This window comes from Sinocyclocheilus grahami, unplaced genomic scaffold, assembly GCF_001515645.1.
Source record: "Sinocyclocheilus grahami isolate Dianchi unplaced genomic scaffold, SAMN03320097.WGS_v1.1 scaffold408.1, whole genome shotgun sequence".
In the NCBI taxonomy this organism is placed as follows: Eukaryota; Metazoa; Chordata; class Actinopteri; order Cypriniformes; family Cyprinidae; genus Sinocyclocheilus; species Sinocyclocheilus grahami.
The window spans coordinates 279,727-305,032 of NW_015505587.1; the positions used below are offsets into that span (position 1 = coordinate 279,727).

General features: G+C 37.6%; 2 protein-coding genes and 1 long non-coding RNA gene across 5 annotated transcripts in view; all 3 read left to right on the forward strand.

Annotated features, from left to right (window-relative positions):
- stk31 (serine/threonine kinase 31) overlaps positions 1–15,889 on the forward strand; it is an 18,274-nt gene extending 2,385 nt beyond the window's left edge. The window contains exons 6-26 of one of the 3 annotated variants that reach the window (XM_016232205.1): positions 1,004–1,162; positions 1,280–1,599; positions 2,188–2,347; positions 4,468–4,593; positions 4,952–5,064; positions 5,196–5,352; positions 5,591–5,716; positions 6,172–6,354; positions 6,487–6,603; positions 6,797–6,916; positions 7,917–8,048; positions 8,307–8,408; positions 8,948–9,028; positions 12,191–12,267; positions 12,453–12,501; positions 13,135–13,254; positions 13,376–13,462; positions 13,691–13,840; positions 13,984–14,109; positions 15,470–15,541; positions 15,620–15,889. In XM_016232205.1, the coding sequence (XP_016087691.1) occupies positions 1,004–1,162; positions 1,280–1,599; positions 2,188–2,347; positions 4,468–4,593; positions 4,952–5,064; positions 5,196–5,352; positions 5,591–5,716; positions 6,172–6,354; positions 6,487–6,603; positions 6,797–6,916; positions 7,917–8,048; positions 8,307–8,408; positions 8,948–9,028; positions 12,191–12,267; positions 12,453–12,501; positions 13,135–13,254; positions 13,376–13,462; positions 13,691–13,840; positions 13,984–14,109; positions 15,470–15,541; positions 15,620–15,724 (2,682 nt within the window). In that variant the 3' untranslated portion in view covers positions 15,725–15,889. Of the gene's footprint in view, positions 1–1,003; positions 1,163–1,279; positions 1,600–2,187; positions 2,348–4,467; positions 4,594–4,951; positions 5,065–5,195; positions 5,353–5,590; positions 5,717–6,171; positions 6,355–6,486; positions 6,604–6,796; positions 6,917–7,916; positions 8,049–8,306; positions 8,409–8,947; positions 9,029–12,190; positions 12,317–12,452; positions 12,502–13,134; positions 13,255–13,375; positions 13,463–13,690; positions 13,841–13,983; positions 14,110–15,469; positions 15,542–15,619 lie in introns of all 3 variants that reach the window. The other 2 variants (XM_016232207.1, XM_016232204.1) reach the window with 2 other exon arrangements.
- Positions 15,890–17,460: 1,571 nt separating this feature from the next.
- LOC107550824 (pro-neuropeptide Y) lies at positions 17,461–18,841 on the forward strand. Its single transcript, XM_016232208.1, has 4 exons — positions 17,461–17,545; positions 18,103–18,263; positions 18,532–18,648; positions 18,785–18,841. Exons 2-4 carry the CDS (start codon positions 18,103–18,105, stop codon positions 18,807–18,809), a joined length of 303 nt encoding a protein of 100 aa, XP_016087694.1. The 5' UTR covers positions 17,461–17,545; the 3' UTR covers positions 18,810–18,841.
- Positions 18,842–20,480: 1,639 nt separating this feature from the next.
- The window catches only part of LOC107550825 (uncharacterized), a 6,184-nt gene continuing 1,358 nt past the window's right edge, over positions 20,481–25,306 (forward strand). The window contains exons 1-2 of the long non-coding RNA XR_001604705.1: positions 20,481–20,577; positions 24,177–24,229. This is a non-coding gene — a long non-coding RNA (uncharacterized lncRNA). The remainder of the gene's footprint in view (positions 20,578–24,176; positions 24,230–25,306) is intronic.

The following is a 25,306-nucleotide window of genomic DNA, read 5'->3' on the forward strand; positions in this document are numbered from 1 at the left end:
GGTCGTCCATAAAATGCATTGCTGTTCTGTTGTAAGTCATCTTAAAGATTCCTAAATGCATCTACTTCCGGAAGGCCAAATAAAGTGCTTTTGCTTTCACCTAGAAACACACAGCGTCTCCCTGACATGGCTGCTTCAACACTACTGCTGTTCCTGAAACCACGCCTTCTTTCTTTGCGTGCACATTTGGGCGGCATTACGCAAATATTTCCACATAGTGATGTAGATATGTGGGGGCGTGTTAGAACGAGCCATTTTAGGGGTGCGTGGCAGAGTCTTAACTTTGATAAAGAATATATCTTTGGTTTTGAGACTTTAGTCTTTGCAACTTCAGGGATCTTATCTATGCACAATCAGCTTGTAACACTCCAAAGAGAAAAGAAAACTTGAAATCGCATCATATGACCCCTTTAATTCAGTTATTTCATTCGCAGTCTTGTACCTTTGTCTATTTGTTTGATTCAAATAAAAGTTTGTAATGTTGGGATTCACCTCGTAGCTAGATGGTTTGGCTTTTTAAAATTCCTATTGGAAAAAGTGAATGGGAAAAATACTTCCAGAACCAAGGCTGCTAAAAAGGTGGGTGCCACTGTTGCACTTTATAATCAGAAGTGGGTCAAAATGATTTGTTTTACTGGATCTGACAGTGGCCCTGGACTTTATTCAGAAATAGATGTAACTGCAGCATCACAAAAAACAAAAAACCCTGTTCAGTGGCTGTCACCCATGTCAATTTATTTGGAGACCAAAAGCATCTGATAACAGGTGGTTTTCAAAATAGTGAATAGGACTATTTGCTGATTGAGTAATTTTAGTATAGCAGCCTGCCCAAAGAAGAATTAAACAGTATATATAGAATGATGCATGACTGTGGTTTTCATTTCTTGATGTGTCATTTTTTTATTATAGTGGACAAAGTTACTTTGAGGCCGTTTTTTTATTGTTTTAACACTGATGTGGTTCTCACGAATATCAGATTTTGATTTGTTCTTTTTTTCCTCAGTTCTCTATTTTGTACATTGACTATGGAAATACAGAGATTGTCAGTCGGTCTGATTTAGTCGAACTCCCAGAAGAACTGCAGACAACAGGACTTGCAAAAAAGTACAAGTTCTGGGGCTTTCATGTGTCAAGCGAGCAGGATTCCCCACTTTTTTCACAGGTATTTGACAAAACTGTTTTTGAAGAATGGACTGTTCACCTATGAAGGTGATTATAAATGCATCTGATTTTTGTTTTTACTTTTGCTTTGACTCTTATACAACTGTGTTGTCACTAGGGGAAGTCCTTCCTTCAGAATATGATTAATGGAAAAAAGTTGCGTGTCCATAAAAAGTCAGTTTGCTTTGATGGAACCATCCTGGTTGAAGCCTTCCAGGGCAATCTTGACATTGGTGAGGAGCTATTGAAATTTAAGTTTGCCAAAGTCAGTCTCCCAGGCAACAGGGAGAACTCCTTTCCCACAGTAAGCCTGCAGGAGTGCACAGGACTGTGGCCCAGCAGAAACGCCCCGGGGGAGTTGGACGCACTTGGCTCTTCATTGGGATGCATGCCCAAATTGCGACCAATATTCTCAGACCAGAAGCCTCAAATTATTAAGTACGTTTTGAGACAATATTAGAAGCATTAACCTCTCATTGTGCAAGTGCTTAAAGGGATAGTCGACCCAATTATGAAAATTCTATCATCATTTACTAACCCTGTTGTTGTTCCTAGCCTGTTTGCATTTCTTTCTTCTATGGAAGATAATAGAAGATATTTTGAAGAATATTGATAACGTTGGATTTTTTTTGTACATTCAATGGAAGTCAATAGGACCTGAAACCATTTGGTTACCAACATTCTTCAGAATATCTTTTTTTTGTGTTCCACAGAAGAAAGGAAGTCACACAGGTTTTGAACAACATGAGAATGAGTAAATGATGACATAATTTTAAAGGGATAGTTCGCGCAAAAATGAAAACTCTGTCATTAATTACTCACCCTCATGTCGTTCCAAACCCATAAACCCAGAATTTCCATTTTTGGGTGAACTATCCTTTTAATTTTTGAGTGGGCTGTCCTTTTAAGGATAACATTGCTATTCACTTTAATCATAGCAGTTGGGTATAGCATCCACGTTATCATTCTGAACATCTCTCGATAAACGTTCTGAGTTTTGAATATGTGTTTTTCTACATGCTTTAGGGAGCAGAAACCCAGCGTTGCTCTCCAGCCTGTGGAGAAACTGAATGCTGGTCAGGAACCTCTTACTGAGATCCAGTCCTCAAAAACTGATGTAAATGGACAGCAGGTGTGCTCTCAGGATATTGAGCAGGTGCCGAATGAAACCGAGTCTGAACTACAGGTGGCTCTTTCCCATTGTCTCAAATGTTTTACCATTGAATTTAATTTCTCACCATATGTGTGCATTATAAATCAGTGCTTCTCAACTGGCAGTTTGCTTCTGATAGGGCTGTGGACATTAGACCTGTGAAAAAAACCGTTAACACCTAATTGACACAGTTCCCATCTAATATTCAGAGGGTTTTAAGATCCTGTCAGCTTTCAGAAGGTACAAGAATATACCTTATCTTTTGTTATTAATGTCAAAGGGTGTGCATACAGTTGAAAAACAAACAAACATGTAGATAGACAAGTCAACAAATTGAACAAATAAACACATTTCAATACATTTGAACATTTATTCAAATATTTTAATATTATTAAAATATTATTTCAATTAGTATATGTGACCCTGGACCACAAAACCTTTGTTAGTATAGGACAATATTTGGCCGAAAAAAAATCAAAATATTGAGAAAATCGCCTTTAAAGTTGTCCAAATGAAGTGCTTAGCAATGCATATTACTAATCAAAAATTTAGTTTTGATATATTTATGGTAGGAAATTTACAAAATATCTTCATGGAACATGATCTTTATTTAATATCCTAAGGATTTTTGGCATAAAATACAAATCAATAATTTTGACCCATACAATGTATTTTTGGCTATTGCTACAAATATACCCCAGCGACTTAAGACTGGTTTTGTGGTCCAGGGTCACATATTTGCTTTTAATTTTATATTTATTTGTTGCCTATTGATGATAAATGTCAAATCTGTGAATCTCCTGAAGCAACACCACTGTTTTAAACCATTGCTCAGCGTTAAAGATGCTTCAAGAAGGAAACAAGTATAGAAAGTATATAGATGGTACTAATAAGTGAATTAAGAACACTTACAAATATACAATAGTGTTCAAAAGTTTGAAGGGGGGGTAGTCAGTAAGTTTTTTTTTTTTTTAAAGAAATTAATAAGGAATTAATACTACTCAACAAGGAAACAATAAATTGATCAAAAGTTGCACTAAAGACAATTTTCATGCTACAGAAGATTTCTGTTTCAAATGTATGCTGTTCTTTTGAACTTTTCATTCATCAGAAAATCCTGAAGAAATGTTTTCAGCATTGGTAAAAAATAAGAAATGTTTATTTTCTGTGCACCAAATCAGCATATTAGAATGATTTGTGAAGGATCATGTGACACTGAAGTCTGGTGTAGTGGCTGCTGAAAGTTCACAATATTACTTAATATTGAATTATTTTAATGTTTTTAACTTCTCTAAAAACATTTAAAAAAAAAATCTCCAAACGTTTGAAATGGTAGTGTGCACACACTAATGCTTAAAGGGGTCGTATGATGCGATTTAAATTTTTCCTTTGGAGTGTTACAAGCTCTTGGTGCATAAAGAAGATCTGTAAAGTTGCAAAGACTAAAGTCTCAAATCCAAAGAGATATTCTTTATAAAAGTTAAGTCAGCCACGCCTACCTAAAACGCCTCGTTCTAACACGCCCCCACATGTCTACGTCACGATGTGAGAAGATTTGCATAACACCGCCCAAATGTTCACGCAAAGAAAAAACTTTTATTCTCACTGTAGTATTGTTGTTGCCGCCGCTGACATGTCGTGAACGCGCTGTGTATTTCGTTGTGAAAGCGAAACTACTTTGGTTGGCCTTCCAAAAGAGGACGATATCCGCTTCGTCATGCCTGAAGCTGATTCGTGCTGGTCGCTGAGGAAATACATCAACTTCACACTGTGGATCGCCGGATTGGCTTTCACCATGGACGAAGCGGAGTCCAACCCGGGGTCGTCACTTGGGGTTGCCGCAAGCCTACCGCACGCTCCTTCGTCGAATCCGCCGGCCGCGCCAAGCCCGCCCGCCTCTGCTCACTCAAGCCGGCCTCCGCATACTTCACTCTAGGCCTCCGACCTCCACTCACTCAAGGCCACGGTGTGTGACGCTTTTTTTGTTGTGTAATTTGTTTGGCAGCATCATATGACCCCTTTAAGTCTCATGATGCCGCATGTAAGAAATCACACTTGATTGTATCATGTACCTCCTACAAGTGAAAACCCTTGTAACATGTGAGAACATGCCTGAGATAGTCTGTGACCACTGTGCTGTTTTGTGTACCCAGAGGATGAGAGAGGTGATAAATGATAAGGACATGGAGATCAAGAAGCTAAAAGAGGAAGGAAGTGCCATCCAGCAGCATGCATCTCTCCTGGGGCAGCAGCTAGAAGAGGCCAAATTAGAGCTGCAGGTGCCCGTGAGCTGTTTCACACACGTGTTGATTGTTCAGTGTGTTTTAGGCCATGACGCAGATTAATTACATCCACCTCATTTTATGAACTTACGAGAATGTGCCTGACTTCCAGTGTCATCCGTTTCCTTTTTTTTCTTTCTGCTGTACAAAACGGCTTGTAAATGCTGCTTGATATTGCAAACTGGTATTTCTTATCGTATTATTGTATTATCGTAACCATAAACACACTGGTTTGTAGTGCAAATAGGTTTACTTTTACTTTACCTATAGAGCATAACGCATCAGAAGTCTCACACATTGACAGATTGTAGCTTTGTTCCACAATGCAATGTGTATAAAGAGTTGTTCTTTGCAGATACTGAAGGAGAGTTATGATAAGACAAAGGAGACTGAACATAATCATCCTACAACAGTTGCAAACAGAATATCCCAGCTGGCTAAGAAAGTGGTTTCTTTGAGGAAACTAAGGCAAAATAATTTTTCTTCTTCCCAAACTCTTCTCTTTTTTTCCAGTTTCAGTGGTTTAATGTATACTTGCTTCTACTTCTGACTTGATTTAGACAATGTTTCTGACTTAAAATTATTGATTTGAACCTCAGGGAGAGTAATCCATGCTCCACTGATGAAGATCACCTATTAGAGTCCATCACCATCATCATGAACTACAGGATCCCAATGCCGTTGAGCTCAGAGAGGCTGGACCTTGCGGGGAAAGCTTATGATCAAACCTTGGAGAATCTAAGAGGCTGTCAAACCGTGAGTAAAATATACATTCTTCTGATCAATGAATGAATGAAACGAGTTTGCATATAGATGAATGTCATCTCTGTGGCTCAAAAAAAAACTTTTTCTTTAAAAAGACTGTGGTAATAACCAGTGTATGAAAGAACTGTTCTTGTTAGAAGCCTCTCAACTGTATTACAGTTTTACATTCCCTGTTGTCTTCTGTTGACTGTGGCATTGCTTCTAAGATTGCTTGTGTGTGTTCTGTCAGATGGCGGAAGTAGAGTCACTGGTGAACATTAGGAATGAGGCTCGAGGTGCTCTCTTAGCTGCTGTAGATGACTTCCTGCAGGAGGTGGACAAGTTGCCAATTAATGAACGCTTGGACAGGCTGAAGGTATGAGTATATACAAACGAGTATTATTTTAGTTTTCTGTTATAGTGTTTGATTTTATATTTTCAGCCTTGTTTTAATTTGAGTTTGTTTTAGTAATTTTATGTTATTTTGACATTTATATTTTTTTACCTATTTTATTTCAGTTTAAGAGAAGTTTACTTTTTCTAATATTTTTATATTTTATTTCAGTTTAAAGAAAAACAACTTGTTAACAACAAGAACAAATACATCACTTTCCAAATTTCTCACAGAGATGATTTTTTTATTGCCTTTAGTCAGATTAGGCCTCTGTAAAGTATCAGAAATATTCCTTAAAAACCGTGCTCGGTTTCTTGTTTTCTACCTAATAAATGTGTGAAAAGCCCATAAATTGAAACCACAAATACATAGAATGTGAAGATTCCCCTGCCAGCTTTTCATTACTGCATTTTGAACTGTGTCGTCTGCATATATAGGAAGTTGCATCCTCATTGACGGCAATGTTTAGCTCTGTTATGCTGGTGGAGCAGACCGAAGAGTGCTCTTTTGAGAGGTTCTGTGAGTGGAAGGGGCACAAACAACAGAAGATCAAAAATGTGCGAAAAGCTACAGATGAAGCTCTCCTTGCTCTTAGCAGCTGGGCAACCAGGCTTAGCAAGGTACGTTTGCTAATGTAAACCATCAAATTCATGTCTCCTTTTACCGATATCTTTTAAGTTAAATGAACCGACATGGTTTATAGTATCAAGGTACTTTATTTACTGCTCTGTAAGATGAAGCCTTTGTTTCAGTTTTCGTGTTTGATGGAGAAAACGTCATTGACCGAAGAAGATGTTGCTGAAGGTGTGGATGAAATCCTGATGAATGCTGACAATGCCTTGTGTGAAGAACTCCGTACTAAATCCTCTGTAAGAGTTTCTGTCCTGATCTACACTTTTCTACACTATGTCTGCATTTCAGTGTTCGTTCCCTCTCTTCTTAGCAAGGGCACAAACCCCCAGGTCTTCTCCAGAGGGACTTTATTCTTTACAATTTCAGATGTTCAGAAAAACAAAGCTCACAATTACTGAATGGGAAATTTGTTTCTCACTGTTGTTATAGGAACAAGATGATCAAGAGAGGAAAATGGTGTTTAATGCCTTTAATAAAGCCATGCAGGGCATCCAGAGAGAACAATGTTTGTTAAAAGCGATCAGGCAAAAGTACGAACTCAACACAAAGGTAAAAGAGATTCTCTCTTTGAATTCATTTTAAAAAAGCTGATTCTATGGAGATTCATACAAATATATTTATATATATACTACCATTCAAATGTTTCGGTCGGGCCAGTAAGAGTTATTTTTTTAGAGCTTATGTTTTTGAGAAGTCTCATGCTCAGGCTACATTTATTTGATGAAAAGTACAGTAAGTCAGTAACATTGTAAATATTACTATGATTTAAAATAACTTTACTATTTTAATATATTTCAAAATTTAACTTATTCTTGTCACATGATCCTTCAGAAATTATTCTAATATGTGACCCTGGACCACAAAAGCAGTCATAAGTAGCACGGGTATATTTGTAGCAATAGCCAAAATACATTGTATGGGTCAAAATTATAGATTTTTCTTTTATGCCAAAAATCATTAGGATATTAAGTAAAGATCATGTTCCATGAAGATATTTTTGTAAATTTCCTACCATAAATATATCAAAACTTCATTTTTGATTAGTAATATGCATTAAGAACTTAATTTGGACAACTTTAAAGGCGATTTTCTCAATATTTAGATTTTTTTGCACCCTCAGATTCCAGATTTTCAAATAGTTGTATCTCGGCCAAATATTGCCCAACAAACCATACATCAATGGAAAGCTCATTTATTCAGCTTTCAGATGATGTATACATCTCATTTTGAAAAATTGACACTTAAGACTGGTTATGTGGTCCAGGGTCACATATGTTGATTTTGGTACTCGAGTAACATTTTCTATTATTATTAATGCTGAAAACAGTTATGCTGCTTAATATTTTTTTTGTGGACAGTGTAATGTCTTTTTCTCTTTATATTTTGATCTTTAGAAAGTTCAAAAGAACAGCATTTATTTGAAATCTTTTGCCACATTATAAATAGGTGTACTGTCACTTTTGACCAATTTATGCATACATACTGAAAAAAAGGTCTTACCCCAAGCTTTTCAACTGTAGTGTATACAGTGCATGATGTTTAACTGCAGTTTAAGCAGGAAATACAGCAGTGGCAGAGCGGCCCTCCTAAAGCAGAAGATCTGTTTGTGGTGAAGAAGCGCATCAGGAGCTTGAGATCTCAGCTGCGCTGGAAACTGGTGGAAGTCAGCTGTCTGGAGGAGGTGAGAACAGCCCTACCTAATGTGCTCTGAAAATCCACACGATGGGGCCACAGTTCACAAAATGTCCACAGTGCTGGGAGCTCAGATGGCTGGGGTCTCAATATTGATTTATTGGTTTGATTTATTTAATTTTTTTTTTATCGTATACAGCACTATTTATGCATATCTGTTCATTGATTAACTTCGCCTGTTAAGTAACTGGGAGAGCTGGTTGCGTTCACTGGAAATGGTCAGTTTATCAGTTTGAGTTTCCTGAAGGCAGAAGAACTGGACCTGCCAGAGATTCTTAAGAAGAAGGAGGAGATCGCTGAGACGAGAAATGCTCTCTTTCAAGAAATCAGCCATGAAAAGAAGCAATATGTATGTGTTTAAAGATCTTTCATATTCTTAGATACTGGGCTTAGATTCTAGCACAGACACAGTTAAGAATGGCAATACAATACATTATTTATGTATGCAGGATGTCATACTTTGTTGTTGTATTAGATTTGTTCGCACCCAAAGAACTATAATATTGTGTTTATACCTGAACAGTGGTTTGCTATGGGATAGAAATGTCAGTACTGAATTATGTTAAATAAAAATGTATAATAAAAGATCTTTCATATTCTTAGATACTGGGCTTAGATTCTAGCACAGACACAGTTAAGAATGGCAATACAATACATTATTTATGTATGCAGGATGTCATACTTCGTTGTTGTATTAGATTTGTTCGCACCCAAAGAACTATAATATTGTGTTTATACCTTAGAACAGTGGTTTGCTATGGGATAGAAATGTCAGTACTGAATTATGTTAAATAAAAATGTATAATTAAAAAATTATGGTGCATTAGTTAAATTACTTAACTTTTCAGCAGTTAATACCTGAAATCTCCATTATGTGTTGATATACAGATAATGCTGTGTGACCTCATGAAAAGAGGCTTTCCTGAGTTGCCAATTATCTATCCTGATGCAGATATTAATGGCTATATGGTGAGTACTTGTTTTGTCAATACCAATACCAAAGCCTTGTGCAATGTTTTAAAGGGGTCCTATTATGCTTTTTCACTTTTTAAATTTTAGTCAGTGTGTAGTGTGTATGTTTGGGCATTAAAAATATTGTTACGACCTCTAGGGGTAAGCCGTAACAGAAAAAGGATTTCCCTCAACCAAAAACAAAGTGAAAAAAAGATACCTATGTCAATCGGAACACAGTTTATGCACTTCTAACGAGATGATCTGAATCAGGTGTGTTAACAAAGAGACGTGCAAAACATGCAGAGCGGGGGTACGCGAGGACTGGAATTGAGAACCGCTGGTCTAGAACAATTCTTACAAATAACAACATCACGTAGCTGGGCGCCGCGGACAGATGCCAAACGGCGCCGCTGGTGTGCCTACACTCATAGAAAATAATGTATTTGAATTTGAAAGATGTGGCGTGACGCTGCGCTTCTCCTCCAGTGTGTGACTGCCTGAAACGCTGTTTTTTTTTTCACCTCCGTGCTCAAATGTCTTTGTTTGGGCTTCCGAAAGCGGATGATGTCAGGAAACAGTGGTTACAATTTATTTTTTAACTCTGTTCCTGAGCATTATAACCCCAATTTGCTATTGTGTGCTGCGAATTTTACTGAGGACAGCTTCCACATCACGAGTGAGTAGTAGTGCTGGATTCGCCAAAAGCTTTTGTTGAAAGACGGAGCAAGGGGGCGTGGCAGTACTGAATCATCATCTAAGCTGTTCGCCAATCACAGCGCATTGGGACAGCTAACCAATCACAACACCTTTTGTTTTTCGGAAGGCGGACCTTCATCAAAGCCGGAACTAATCGAGCCGTTTGTGCCAGCTTGGGGAGAAAGGTATTTTAATAATGTAAATTATGTGAAAAATAATGCGTTTTTCGAACCACCAAGAATGAGAGCATGTTCTAGTACACCCCCAAAACAAAATGAAGACTTTGTAAAAGAGCATAATAGGACCCCTTTAAATGAATGTATTTATTCATTTAGCATGATTTTATGTAAAAGAACTATAACAAATGACTGGGATTGTACAGTATGAGCTTAAGTGTATTGTAAACTTTTCTTTTTGGGAATATTCGCTGACTACAGAGGATGGAAGATGTACGTTTAAGGTCTGTGAGCATTGGAACAGAGTGTTCCCTTTCATGGGAACTTCGAACTGTGTCCTCTAGTGGTCGCTATGGGGAACGCCTCGTCGTGACCCGTGTCTGAAGCATACAATGAAAAAACACCAACTTGTTGGCCGGCGACAGCCATGACGTCACTACCGGTGCGACTACGGTATAAATAGGCGCCGGGAGCACACGTCATTCTCTTCTTCGTCTTCATTGACTGTTTTGTTTGAAGCATGCATTTCCAAGGAAAAAGTAAGAGCTATCTCTGTTTATTATGGTGAGCACTAGCAGAGCATTTAGAAGGTGTGTGCATCCATGTCATCGCTATTTGACACCAGATGACACACACGATCTATGTGTTGTTTGTTTGGGCGAAGAGCATGCACGCGATGTCCTCGAGGGGGCAATCTGCGTGCATTGCGAGTTTTTTCCAATGAAAAAGCTCCGTTCTCGTTTGTCTCTCTTTTCAAGTAAAGAGGGGCAGCCATCTGCTCCGCGCGGTTCAGGACTCGCTGCTGCTGAGGCACGGAGGAGAATGAGCTCGTGGGGATCTCAGGTGGACCTGGCCGATGAGTTTAGAGAGGGGCTTTCCTTCTCGCGCTCATCGGTGGCAGGCACGTTATCTTTCTGGCCATAACCCTCCAGCTCAGGTGACCCTTCCTTTCCTTCCTGATCTCCATACTGAGATAGAGAAGGAATGGAAGAGGCCGTTTTCCTCACGCATCCATCGGTTTCAGCATACCAGTTATGCGAACATCGAGGCGATGCGCGAAAACGGCTATGAGAGAATGCCCCCTGTAGAAGAGACGCTAGCTAGCTATCTCTCTAAATTCCCCTGTAACCACCATATCTCCACCTGACCGAGGTTAGGTGGAAGCTTCCTGCATAACAGTCTCCTTCTGGATCTATGATGTTTTTGGTTGGTTCTATGGTTGAATCATAGTAACCACCTTACTGATGGTCCGGTCTATAGGCTTCTCTGGACAGAGCTCCGACGCGGGAGCCATGGTAGGTGAGTACGATCCATGTCTAAATATATGTATATATAAATAATGAACTGGTGGTTGTGTGTATAACCCTTCTGCTAGTTTCTTTGCAGTGTTTCCCAGGACCTGTGTGTTTCTGTCCCTTTCTAGGGTAGGTCCTTGGTGGGCACCCCCGCTGCTGGGTTCAGAAACCGGGTGCTCGACTTGCAGTGTTTCGCTTGTCGTTGTATGTCCAGAAGGTAAGTAAGCCGGGTTTCGGCTTCATACTTCCTGGATCATGCGGCCATAACACAGGCTTCTGCGGGAGCCTTTGTGATTATCAGGCACTCGGCGCTTCACAGCAAAAATTTCCTGGACGTCCGGGCTGGGATTATGCTTTCATGCTACCCTGACTGGTCTACCGTATCTGGGTCGCCCTGAAGGGTTTCCCGATCACCTGGATATCCTCTTGAAGCATTGCCCCCCTCACCATTGAGGGTTATCGTGAGTATGATGTTTCTTTCGAGCGTTAATCCCTGTTTCTCCAGAGCGCCTGGAACCAGCAGCGTCAGGTGAATTAGGCCCTTCCTCTGCCTCCCTGATGCGCTGAGCGTTTGGCTAGCTTGCAGTTGCTTACCCCTCTGATTTTATAATCATGCTGCAGGTCGAGCCCCCTCTCGTTGAGAGCTGGGTTTGTGCTCCCTCAGCCAAGGTTAACTACTGCTAGCCATTCCAGCATTGGAACATGCTGTAGGTCGAGCCCCCTTCTCGACTGAGAATTAGGTGTGTTGCTCCCGCAGCTAAGTAAATTATTGCTATCTGTTCCAGCTTTGGAACATGCTGCAGGTCGAGCCCCCTTCTCTGAATGAGAACTGGGTGTGTTGCTCCCTCAGCTGAATAATTGCTAGCTGTTCCACCATTGGAACATGCTCTAGGTGAGCTCCCTCTCGTTGAGAGCTGAGACGCAGTGTCTCGTTCGCTACTCAGGGAACCATGGTTACATAAGTAACCTGAGACGATAGTTATTCTTTTTCTGCAAATGTGTGCTTTCAGAGCTCTGCAGGACTGTTAATGAAGAGCTTGGACAGAGACATGTTTGATGCAGACCCGATGAGAGAGCTAAGTGGGAGGAGACCTCTTCTAAGCACAGATTTCCAGGGACAGAAAATAGTCCTGAAGGTTGGTTATAGCCCAGAATGTTAATTTGCTTTGCTTTGGTCAAAAGTACAGTGAGAATATATGTACACTACAAGCCAAGTGCGAAACACATATACTCATTGTTTGATGCAGACCCGATGAGAGAGCTAAGTGGGAGGAGACCTCTACTAAGCACAGATTTCCAGGGACAGAAAATAGTCCTGAAGGTTGGTTATAGCCCAGAATGTTAATTTGCTTTGCTTTGGTCAAAAGTACAGTGAGAATATATGTACACTACAAGCCAAGTGCGAAACACATATACTCATTTATTTTTATATTCCAAATTTTAAAACAATATTAAGTTTTTACAAGATGTTGTAAAAGAGCATAATAGGACCTCTTTAAATGTTTTTTTGTAAGATGTTTCTTAAGCTTACAAAGGCTGCATTTACTTGACAAAAATGCACTAATATTGTTACATTTTTATTGCAGTTTAAAATAACTGTATTCTTAGTGTATGTAACTGCATCTAATGTATTTTTAAATGTTCTTTATTCCTTTGATGGCAAGGCTGAATTTTCAGCAGCCATTACTCCAGGCTTCAGTGTCACATGATCCTTCAGAAAGCATTGCATAGGCTAATTTAGTACTCAACTATCTTTCTTTTGTTGTTGGGTGCTTTATTATTATTATTATTTTTTTTTTATTGGTAGTATTGTTAATGTTGAAAACTACTGCTTAATATTGTGTGGAAACCGTGATACATTTTTTCCAGGATATATTGTTAGATATGGAATATCTATAGATATTGTTGCTGACCATTGCTGAATGTTTGTAAAAGAGTTGAGGGTTGTTTGCAGTGCTATGCTGTGGATGAAGAGTCAGAGGCGAAGATGCTTGAACAAGCCGCCCAGTATCACAGAGCTCAGCAGCAGAATCCCGCCACAACTGTTCCTCTCCTGGCGCTGTTTTGTGGCAAAGTTCTCTGTCGTCTTTTACTATGCTAGTTTCTGACTTCATAAAGCAGAGTGGACCTACAAATTTCAGTGATGTTACAGCTCTGTATCAGCGCATGTGTAAAATGTCTTCTGTTTTGTCCAGTCTGATCCACTGGCATACATCATGGTACCACACTACTCGAATGGAAGTCTCAGGGCCATTCAGAAATCCTCTCCACTGTCCTCTTCTGTAAGTGCATCAATTCCAAATGTATTTGTCGACACTGTAGACAAGTGGTAAAGTTTGTCAGATTAATATAAAGTTCTTACAAAACTTTTTTTTTTAAATTTACTTTTAATTTACTATTTTAAAATCAAGCATTAATGGCCATAACAGCCAGAATTTGGGTGCTTACTCATACAATTTGCAAACTTTTTTTAAGGTATTTTTTTGTCCTTTTTTGTTATTGCAATGTAGGAGATTAGGAAGGTGATGAAGGGCGTAGCTTTGGGACTGCAGGGTCTTCATGCAGCATCTCTTACTCATGCATCTCTGCATCCCAACAATGTGTTTGCCATCGGCCGAGAGAAAGGCATTGTTGGAGATTATGATTTCTCAAAGACACCTGTAAGTGAACCCACCCCACCAGCAAATTCAGTGACGTTATGGATTCATGTACTTTTTGGGGAAAAGTAACTAAATGGAAGCAGACCTGGTCTTGATTATTAAATCTTAGAAATTATTGGTTATATTATTATTTGTTTTTATAGGAGCAGAGGGTGTCTGATAGCGGGATGGTGGCTGGTTCCATCAGTCTGGTGGCTCCAGAGTTGAAGCAGGGTCAGCCACCTTCCCCAGCCAGTGATATGTATGCCTTTGGAGGCATCGTGCTCTGGGTAGAACTGTTACTTACTTATTTGCTTGCTTGCTTGCTTACACTATCATTTAAAAGTCTGGAATAATCATTTTCTAAAGAACTCTTTTTTTCTTTTCTTTTTTTTTTAATCAAAAATAAAGTAAAAAAAAGTAATACTGTGAAATATTATTGCAGTTTAAACAAACTGTTTTCTATTCGAATATATTTTAAAAATGACTTTATTCCTGTTTTGACAAAGCTGAATTTTCAGCAGCCATTTCTCGTCTTCAGTGTCACACGATTCTTCAGAAATCGTTCTAATATGTGACCCTGGACCACAAAACCAGTCATAAGGGTCAGTTTTTCAAAATTGAGATTTATACACCATCTGTTGATTTATACACCAAAGTTGAATAAATAAGCTTTCCATTGATGTATGGTTTGTTAGGATAGGATAACATTTGGCTGAGATACAACTATTTGAAAATCTGGAAGCTGAGGGTGCAAAAAAATCTAAATATTGAGAAAATCACCTTTAAAGTTGTCCAAATGAAGTTCTTAGCAATGCATATTACTAATCAAAAATTAAGTTTTAATATATTTGCAGTAGGAAATTTACAAAATATCTTCAAGGAACATGATCTGTACTTAATATACTAATGATTTGTGGCATAAAAGAAAAATCAATAATGTTGACCCATACAATGTATTTTTGACTATTGCTACAAATATACCCCAGCGACTTAAGACTGGTTTTGTGCTCCAGGGTCACATATTTTGATTTGCTGTTACTGCTATTTAATATTTGTGTGGATACCGTGAAATATTTATTTCAGGATTCTTGAATAGACAGACGGATGAATAGAAAGGTCAAAAGAACAGCCTATATTTGAAATAGAAATCTTTTGAAACATTCTAAATGTCTTCTTTACTGTCACTTTTGATTAAGACTGGAGTAATAAAAATCCAGCTTTTCCAGTTCAGGAATAAATTACATTTTAAAATATATTTGTATCATGAAAAGCGCTATACAAATAAACGTGAATATTCAAATAAGAAGCATTTCTTTTAAATTGTAATAATATTTCACAATTATTTTAATCATTTTGGATCAAATAAATGCAGCCTTGGTGAGCATAAGAGATTTATTTCGGAAACATTACAAACTCTTTATTATTCAAAACTTTTGAGCTGTTATGTTCTTATTTATTGTCCTTTTTATATTTTTATAAAATTATAATTTATGAAAACAAAAATGAATACAAATTTCTAGTGTGTAAAATATAGTAGAAGTATACATTGTATATAAATGTGTGATTCTAAAAAAAAAGAAAAAAAAGACAAACTTTAAAAACAACATACATTTTTTCTGCCAGTAAAGGAGTCTTGTTTGTTCACAGCTGCATGTTCCAGACTTCAGCGGAACTCTAGAGAGTGAGCGTCAAAATGTAGAGTTCTCTGGTTTGGGTCTGGTAGGTAGAATATAAGAGCTGATAAATAGTATTTTAAAATTATTACTCCAAAATGATTCAAACATCTCTCGCTGACAGGATGCCAGATTGCACGAGCTCCTCTCAAAGCTGCTGATTTCATCTACAAGACTGTCTGCTTCTGAGGCCCTAAAGGAAGACTACTTCATCTCAGTTGATGTGTAAAAGTGAATTATGTTCATGTTTGCGTTCTTTGCACTTTTTATTTATTATTTTCTTCTAAGAAAAAAAAAAACCACAGAGGTGTTTGTTTGTTCATTCCTCAAACCTTGTTTCATGTTCCTGGAATAAATAAAAATAAGTTTATAAAGGCAGAATTAAGTGGAAATCTTGGTCAATACAGTATGCATCAGAAAAGATGAGCATTTTCTGTTTGGAAGATGCTTGGTTTTACCCTTTTGTAATTGATCCTGTTCCAGCCCAGATCCACGTAATGTGAAAGGCTGTCAGCTGTAATCTCAGTCACTGACAAGACCTTACTTTGAAATTGCCCCATTCGAAAATTGTCTCCATGTTATCTTCTGTCTTTCTGTTCTTTTTTTCTTCTTCATCAAAACGTGACTCAAAAATGCTGAAAGGGCGAACAGTTTGGCATGCTAGTGAATATTCACAGAAATCATACGAGTGTATAATAATTTCCGGTATCATCAACAAATTAGTGAGAAAATAACACGTTTTCATTAGTATTTTGGGCACACTTACCATTCACATGCAATCTCTGTGATTATTGACCTTGTAAAGGTCGCCTGGTTTTTCCAGTGTTGTGGTACTCCACTAGCCACTTTTTTTTTTTTTGAACACAGCAGTCCCAGCATCGATGAACGGTACAATTTATGCCACTTAGGAAGAAGCTAATCAGGCTGAGATGTTCAAAGTTATGTAACGGTGGTTTTCACTTATTGGAAATCAGACCACAGAGTCATTCCGCATTGCTGTTATTTGACTGGACGACCCAAGGTCATTTACTAGAATATAGCACTATATAATATAAGGCTTTTACAGTTTCTTCCTAAAATACAATTATGACACCGTGAATTCAGCAAGTGTTCAAGAGTCAGACCCCTGCATTTTTTCACATTGTGCCAAGTTATGCCAAAATGCTTAAAATTAGTCAGACCCTTAAAGGGATAGTTCACCCAAAAATGAAAATTCTGTCATCATTTACTCACCCTCATGTCGTTCCAAACCTGTATGAGTTGCTTTCTTATGCTGAACACTAAAGAAGTTATTTTGAAGATTGCTGGTAATCAAACAGTTGGTGGTATTTTTTCCCCCCTACTATGGAAGTCGATGGCAACCGCAAACTTTGATTACCAGCAATCTTCAAAATGTCTTATTTTATGTTCAACATAAGAAAGCAACTCATACGGGTTTGGAACGACATGAGGGTGAGTAAATGATGACAGCATTTTCATTTTTGGGTGAACTATCCCTTTAAAGGGATACATAAAAAAAATGGTCATTTACTCTAATGTTGTTCCAAACTCGTATAACTGAAACATGTTCTGAGAAGCATATAGAAGATATTTTGAGAAATATTGTTTTGTTTCGAGTTTTTCTTTACCAGCATTCTTCAAAATATGTTTTGTTCCTTAGAAGAAAGAAATGCATAACAGGTTTATGAGGGTGAGTAAATGATAACAGAACTTTAATGTTTGGGTGACTAATTTAATTTAGCACCTTCGGCAGCGATTACAGCATCAGGTGAGTCTGACTATAGCCTACTTATTTGCTGCATTCAGGACGTTTGAGAATTATTATTTTTTCCTTGTAAAGTTTGCATAAGAGTATACATCTCTTAGACCTTGTATAACAATGATGACACGCCTTCTTGTCGTGTTAAGCGCTGCACTTTAAAGAGACGTGCTCCACATCTGCTATAAATTACGAGCAATCTCCTTCAGTCCGGCAGAACATCTGAGATCCCAGAGAACTGTGCTGTCAGTCAACCCTCTCAAGAAGACAAGAGTCTGTCATCGGAGGAAGGTAAGTAAAACAACCGTTTTGTTATGTTGGTCGTCAGTTTTAATATGCAAGTTAAACCACTCAAAACGAAGTAAGATACACAGTTGTGAGCAAGGGCTAGCTGTAAGGTTTCAACCAAGTCTAGGTAGCAGTGATTTTGTAGGCTATATTGGTTTTAAACACCTAGTTCAAAACCCTTAAGTAATTCTTTATATTATCTAAGGTCAAATGTTATTCTACACTATTAAACATTTCAATACCATATTTTGCAGTAGGTAAATAAGTGAACAAACACATGCTGGGATATAGATAGATAGTATACACATTTATGAAGGAGCAAAAATAGAAAAAAAGTAATACAAATGTAATTAATTAATGAAAATATTTAATTACAATTTTTGTCCAATATTTTAGTATACAAATAATTCATCTAAATCTATTTTATAAAAACAACAACAAGCTCTGGTCTAGTCTTGAATTCAAATTAAGTAATTGTTCAAAACTAGGCTGCTTTTACATTTTTGGCAGCATTTATTTATTCATTCATTCATTCATTCATTCATTCATTTATTTTCTAGATGCACTCTCATCAGCTGGTGTTCATGGTCATTGCTGTGATGTGGATTGTGACAATCACAGATGCATATCCATACACGCCAGACACAGCCATCCCTGCAGAGGACATGGCCAAATACTATACTGCGCTACGACACTATATCAAGCTCATCACACGACAAAGGTAAGATTTAAAAAAAGTGTAAATTAATTAATAAAATACAGCAAGCAGGATAATAGCTAGTCCCAAAGTATTTAGCAAGCCATTTGAAATTAAGTTTACAAAGAAATAGGTCTTCATTTTTTTGTTGTTTTTTACACTAATCATATGTTCATTATTTAAATAATACTTTCTCTTATTTTAGGGAATATGTTAGGAATAAGTTAATTTTGTGCAGGCTTTTTATTTCCTCTGATGCTTTTGTTGCTCTGATTGTCCTAACCTCTCTCAGGTATGGGAAAAGAAGCAGTCCTGAGCCCATGTTCTTGAGTCGGCTGTTGAGAGAGACACAAGAAAGCATTCCTGAGTCAACATATGATGAAGCAGGCACTGAACATGACAAGATCAGGTTAAAACTACAACATTTTATTTAGCTGGGGACTGGATATGATCTTTTTGTGTGATCTAAGCCTTCATTGCTTTACATTAAAATATATATAATTGCCTCTCTCACTTTTTCATGTTATATAATTGTGTTTTCACAGATTAAAGGTAATATCCAATTGGTAATGGAAGCGGTGACCAGAGAGTGGCAGTGTGCAGCTTTAAACCTTTGCTCTGATACTGTTTTCATACACTTTGGTCATTATATTCTGTATTAATAATTATACAGTGTTTGTGAATTAAATGCATTGAAGAAATGAATATTAGTGGTTGTACATTAATTAAACCACAGACACATTTTTATCCTCATAGTAGACTGAAAACATTTATAATTTGTGAATATATTCTTAGGTTTTGGCTACTTTTCAGACCTTAAAAGAAATTAAATTTTCTAAAATACATTTTAATATCAACAGGGAACAAAACACTTATTTAAAATACCTGATATCAAATGACATCTCTCATATTTATATTTGTAAATATATAGTGAGGTTTTTGGGACATCAACTTGTAGTCCCTCAATGAAAAAAAATAAAAATATATATACAGTGTTGTGAAGGTTACTTTGGAAATGTAATATGTAACAGATTACAAGTTACCCTATTTAAAATGTAATAAGTAGTGTAACTATTTCAATTACTTTATTAAAGTAATGTAACTGACTACGTTTGATTGCTTTTTGATTACTTTTCCAAATTTCTAACATGTTTTTAACTGTTAATCATTTTCAAACATTTTTAAAGCAGGCAGGTTTAACCTTACAGTAGTACTCAACACTGATTACTGTCAGACTTTCAAAATCCTTCTTCACTTGAATTGATCATATTAAATATATATAATATATTTAATAATATATATAATGATATATATAATTAAATTTTAAAGCACAGTCACCACAAAATCAGACTTTAGCACTTCTTTTTACTTTGAGATCTTTGAGGTTAAATACAGATTTAAAGGGGTCACATGACATTGCTAAAAAGAACATTATTTTGTGTATTTGGTGTAATGAAATGTGTTTATGCGGTTTAAGGTTAAAAAAACACATTATTTTTCCACATACTGTACATTATTGTTTCTCCTCTATGCCCCGCCTTTCTGAAACGCGTCGATTTTTACAAAGCTCATCGGTCTGAAAAGCGAGGTGTGCTCTGATTGGCCAGCTATCCAATGCATTGTGATTGGCCGAATACCTCAAGCGTGTGACGGAAATGTTACGCCCCTCACCATACTGTGATGCCGTCTCCCGGAGCGACGAGACAAAAACATGAAAATCCAAAGAGAAAGGAAAAATTGAAATCGCATCATATGACCCCTTTACAATCATAAGATATAGTTTAATAGTTATGATACTGTTTTGAAATCAAATCCTTGAATAGCTACGACAGGAAACACTGGCATCTAATAATGCCTTGGGGGGAAAAAACTGTTAATCTTTAAAAAAAAAAGATTGCAAGCTGAATATTTCATGACCATGGTGGCTACGTTTTTATTTTTGTTAAAAGGTTATTGTCCAAACTCCTAGCTCCCTAATAGATCCTTCCTAAAGGGAATTCTAAATAAAAAATTATTTAATGTCATAACATTCATATTAAACACTGTTGCGCGGTCATACACACCCTGAGGAAGTAATGTGGAGGAGAAAATAATCGTCTCACATTTTTCACAAATGAGTCGCTCATGCGGATCCGCCTACGGTCAGTGGGCGTGTCCTTTCGCATCCCGTGTATCTGATTGGTTATTCCTCACGGGCGTCAACCAAAGGGGCAGGTCCGAACGTTTTGACTGGCACAGAGCAGTAGAGAGGAGAAGTGTCTTGTTCTGTCTGCGTGGGAAATTCATGGGGCTTTAAATTTCTCACCGGGACACAGGTCCACCCAGGGGGTTCAGTGAGGTAAGTCTCGAGGTCTGTGAATGTTTTGGGCTTGTAGATGCGGGTGTTTGTGTGAGCAGGGCTCTACACGTGGCTGTCTATACAGCTGTCTCACACTGGGGACACTTTTGATTGGAGCGCTAACCAGCTAAATCCAGTTAGCCGTCTAATAATAAACAGCTGATTTGCAGGTTTGCTGCTAGCACTCCGCGGCTACACTGTTAAAGCTAACTGTTGCAGCCAGTTCAAGCTGTGAATGAAAGAACTGCGGAAACGAACGCGTAATGTTAACTTTACAACGTAGGAGAAAACTAGGCAGGTTTGTAAAAGCTGAATTAGCACAGCGCGAGCTATTGTCATGCGCACCGCGCGTTTCCCTGAAGTTGAATGGGCCGCACGTGCGCTTGTGTCGCCAGCATGAAAATCTACTGCGTAATGTTACGCGCGGTCCAGCGTGACTGGAAGATTGCAGGTTATATGAACTGGAACAGTATCTGAATAAGATGTGCCACTGCCAGGACAGACATCTGTGGCTAGAATACGCGAGCGAGTTAACTTGCCTGTAACAACGAGAGCAGCTCGATTCAAGACGGTCACTGGCCTTTGTGGCGTTATAACTCATTTACAACACACAGTACAAGTCCATATCTGAATTTCATCTGCATTTACGTATACATCTAAATCTCAAACAGGCACAAGCAGCCAAGCATATTTAGCCCTTTAACTGTTTCTCAACCTATTGAGTTACTGTAGTTTAGTAGCAACTCAAAAGGGAAAATTTGTTCGTTGTCTGACTCATGATGATTACATCTATTTTCTGCCTTCAAGGAAACCATGTAGTTATGTTTTTGAACATCACATTTACGGGAGAGCAGAAAACAAAAAGCAATATTGATGTTAATATTAATAAATGGTGAGGTCTGAGACATTAGTTGCTATTTTATTTTAGGGACCATTGATAAGTTTTTTTTAATTATTTTATATTTTTTTGCTTTTTAAAATAATATATATTAAGTTTGGGTGCTGCAGTTTTTTTTTTTTAAATAAGTTAATAATTTTATTAATGATTAACATTGTATTCAACAAGGATGCATTAAGGTGATCACATTCACAAGTGGCAGTGAAGACTTGTGAAGATTTAAAAAAAAAAAAGTATCATGGTTTTAAAGCAGAAGGAGCCCCTACCAAGTATTGTGTACAGTAAATGAACATACTTTCCAGAAGAAAAATTGGTGGGTTTTTGTTAAATGTGAGCCAAAATCATCACAATTAAAAGAACCAAAGACTTAAACTACTTCAGTCTGTGTGCATTGAATTTATTTAATACACGAGTTTCACAATTTGAGTTGAATTACTGAAATAAATGAACTTTTCCACAACATTCTAATTTGAGATGCACCTGTATGTTACTTTCTTCTTTCAGACGAATCCAGTCGGAGTTATATAAAAAATTGTCTTTGATCTTTCAAGCTGTATCATTGCAGTCAGCGGGTGTTGCATTTCTTCAGTCCAAAAGTAGTGAAATAAAAAGCGCCCATCCATAAAAAAACTAAATAAGTGTCTCACACGGCTCCGGGGGGTGAACAAAGGCCTCCTGTAGCAAATCGATGCGTTTTTGTAAACTTTTTTTTTTATTTTTATGGATGGGCAATTTTTATTTCACTACTTTTGGACTGAAGCAATGCAACACCCACTGACTGCAATGATAGAGCTTGAAAGATCAAAGTTTAAAGTTTACTATAACTCCGACTGGATTCATCTGAAAGAAGAAAGTCATATACACCTAGGATGCCTCAGGGGTGAGTAAAACGCAGCCTAATTTTCATTTTTGGGAGAAAGAACCCTTTAAGCAAAAATAAGATAAGGAAATAAGCTCTGTAATGCAGTGTTTGAAACTTCATCGTTGTGAATCACCCAGTAATATTTATTTATGAATAATATTACAGTAATTTTATTGTATTACAGGAAACAAAAGTTTTTCATTGCCTTACTGAAAACTGTAGCTTTGGTTTTAGGTGATTGAGCTGTCAGAAGGGTCATTCACCACCTCTTCTGTTAGTTAATGCATGGCGGTGTTTGCAGTTGGTTTAAAACGTAACCGTTTGAACAAACATTTCATGTTATTTATTTATTTTGTGTTGAATGTAAGCTTCTCTTACATGCTCCTCCACTTTTAAACACCTTGGCCTAGTTACGTTTTCCCCAGCCTTTTGGCCTCAAGCTTTAGTGTGAACATACTCTTCTACAGCATACTGTGCAACCCACATCATGTACAGTGGTTCATAGCAAATCACACAAGACAGAGTCAGCAGCATGTGATTACTCTGCTCGCTTTAAATTACCAGTGTACTGTGAGTTGTGCAACAGTGATGGGCTTCAACATTAGACTCCTAAAAACTTGAGCCTTTTTCCAATTAATAACGGTGTTGGATGGAGTGATTGAAACATATGCGACTTTGTAGTTTCTTTTGGATTCTTGTGGCTTCATACAAAATGACCCCCTGTGAAGTGAGACAGGAAGGTTGCTGTCTTGATCTCGTAATGACTCCCAATCAGATTAAACTTCCACGCTTGTTCTTAATCTGTTGTATTCACCTGCCGTCTCACGGTTGCAAAGGAATGGGAACATTTCTGGTAAATTTCCGGAAACTTTACAAAAATACCTGGAATATTCTAAAAAAAATCCTGGAATATTTCCAAAATTTACTGGATATTTTCCACCTTTTTGCAACCCTACGCCACAGTCATAGTATTTTTCTACTTCCTTAAGCCTTGAAATGGATATGCATTGTATTGGACTTGAAAAGACATGAATTAGTACATTTTTTACTGCTTTTATTTGATTGAAATTACAGTAAAATTACTGCTAAATATTTTTTTGTGGAAACCATGATGCATTTATTTTTCAGGATTCTTTGATGAATAGAAAGTTCAGAAGTAGCCTACAGCATTTATTTGAAATGGTAATCTTTTGTAACAGTAACATTCTTTAGTCACTTTTACTGTCAATTGAATGCATCCTTGCTGAATTATATGAATTTTCTCTATTAATATACTCAGCGCTCTACGAACACCTTGGCAATTGAATCGCCATTGGCTAGTAAATTTTGTTTACTCGCCAGACTTGGCTAATATTAGACAATCTTTTAGTCGCCCAGAGTGAAGATTTAGTCGCATATGCGAGTGATTTACTCGCAATGTAGAGGGTTGATACTGACCCCTAACTTTTGAATGGTAGTGTATCTCAGTTTGATTTTACTTCCCTAAAAGATATGTGTTCCACCTAAACGCATGTTGAAAGCGAAGTGGAAACACCATTCTCTGTGATCACATGGAAGTGTTTTATTACTTTCAGAGGAACTTTGCAGAGTCATTTGTAAGTGAGCTGCTCTTTTGTTTTTTTTTAATATAGGGATTGTTATTATTGCTTGCATTTAGCGGTCTGCTCATTTCCCCACAATAATGCAGTGGTAATTAAATGCAAGTATTAGTTTTTCAATCAGATGCCAGTCTCAGTTAATATAGTCTTGGTGCATTGTTTTATGTAAGCCCACTGACAGGTTTGTTTATGTAAGCCCACTGGCAGTTTTTAAAAATGTTGGGAATCTGTCCTCTCCCAGGTTTTTCTGTCTGAGCAGAGGTTCTGTGAACTGCACTGAAATTCATTTTGCAGGTGAGTCATTACATATAGCATGTAGTGTTATATTCTGTTGTCAGAATATTATCCTTTCTGCGCTGGATTGACGTGTATGAACAACATAAAATACTCATGCCACATTTCCTCAAATGATAACGGGTGCTATTATAATATCCAGAGATGCTGAATTAAATGTTTTTGCCATTGCTAAAGTACAACTTTTTTCCGAGTTTTGCTTGTTTCTACACAAAACCTATCGTATGTGCTTCTCTGTATAAACGCGCACATCGTAGGATTGTGGTGTTTGTTAAAGCTATAATCAGCAATCGATAGAAACAGATCCCAGTTTTGCTTGTAGAATGTCTTTGATCGTGTGTCTCTGATCGTGTAGATACACTGTTGTGTGTAAAGATGGTTTGTTTGTGGGTAAAGTCCTTTTCTCTTGAAATCACCTCATTCATAGTTCAAGGGCCTTCTAAAAGGTTTCAGTGACACAAGATTTAAATGGATGAATCTCATGCACTTAGCTGACACTGCATGGTTAAAAATGTATCTCTGTTTTTATCATAACCGTTTGACTTTTTCATTCTGTTTTCAATGAAAATGGAAAACGAGCACAGAGTGATGGAGTGAGTAAACATTCTGATGTGGACCTGCTTCTTCCTGTCCCCAGGTGCATGGTTCTCATTGCTATTGAAGACAAATTTAGTCTTAGCCATGAGCTTGCTCTGCGATATAGGAATAATGACTGTTGCCAATGCCAAGTCTGGCACAGGTAAGCACCTTAGAGCACGGGTCTCCAAACTCAGTCCTGGAGGGCTGATGTCCTGCAGAGTTTGGCTCTGCCTTAGAGCCTCTTACAGGTTTATGAGAAGCTTTATAGATCACTTGTGTGCGTGACATTTGTGATATCTACTGAGGTGGGACAGTGGCATGGCTTCACAATTATTTCTTTAGACAAGTGACCAGGCGATGATATTTAGCAGAGCTTTATAAGGCAGCATTGCTTTGGTAAGTCATCCTGCGATGTTCTTTCGACATCTGTGAATGATAATTGTTGAGGAAAGCTGTGCTAGTAGTTAAACTATCAATCAGACTTGTGATTTTGCCTGG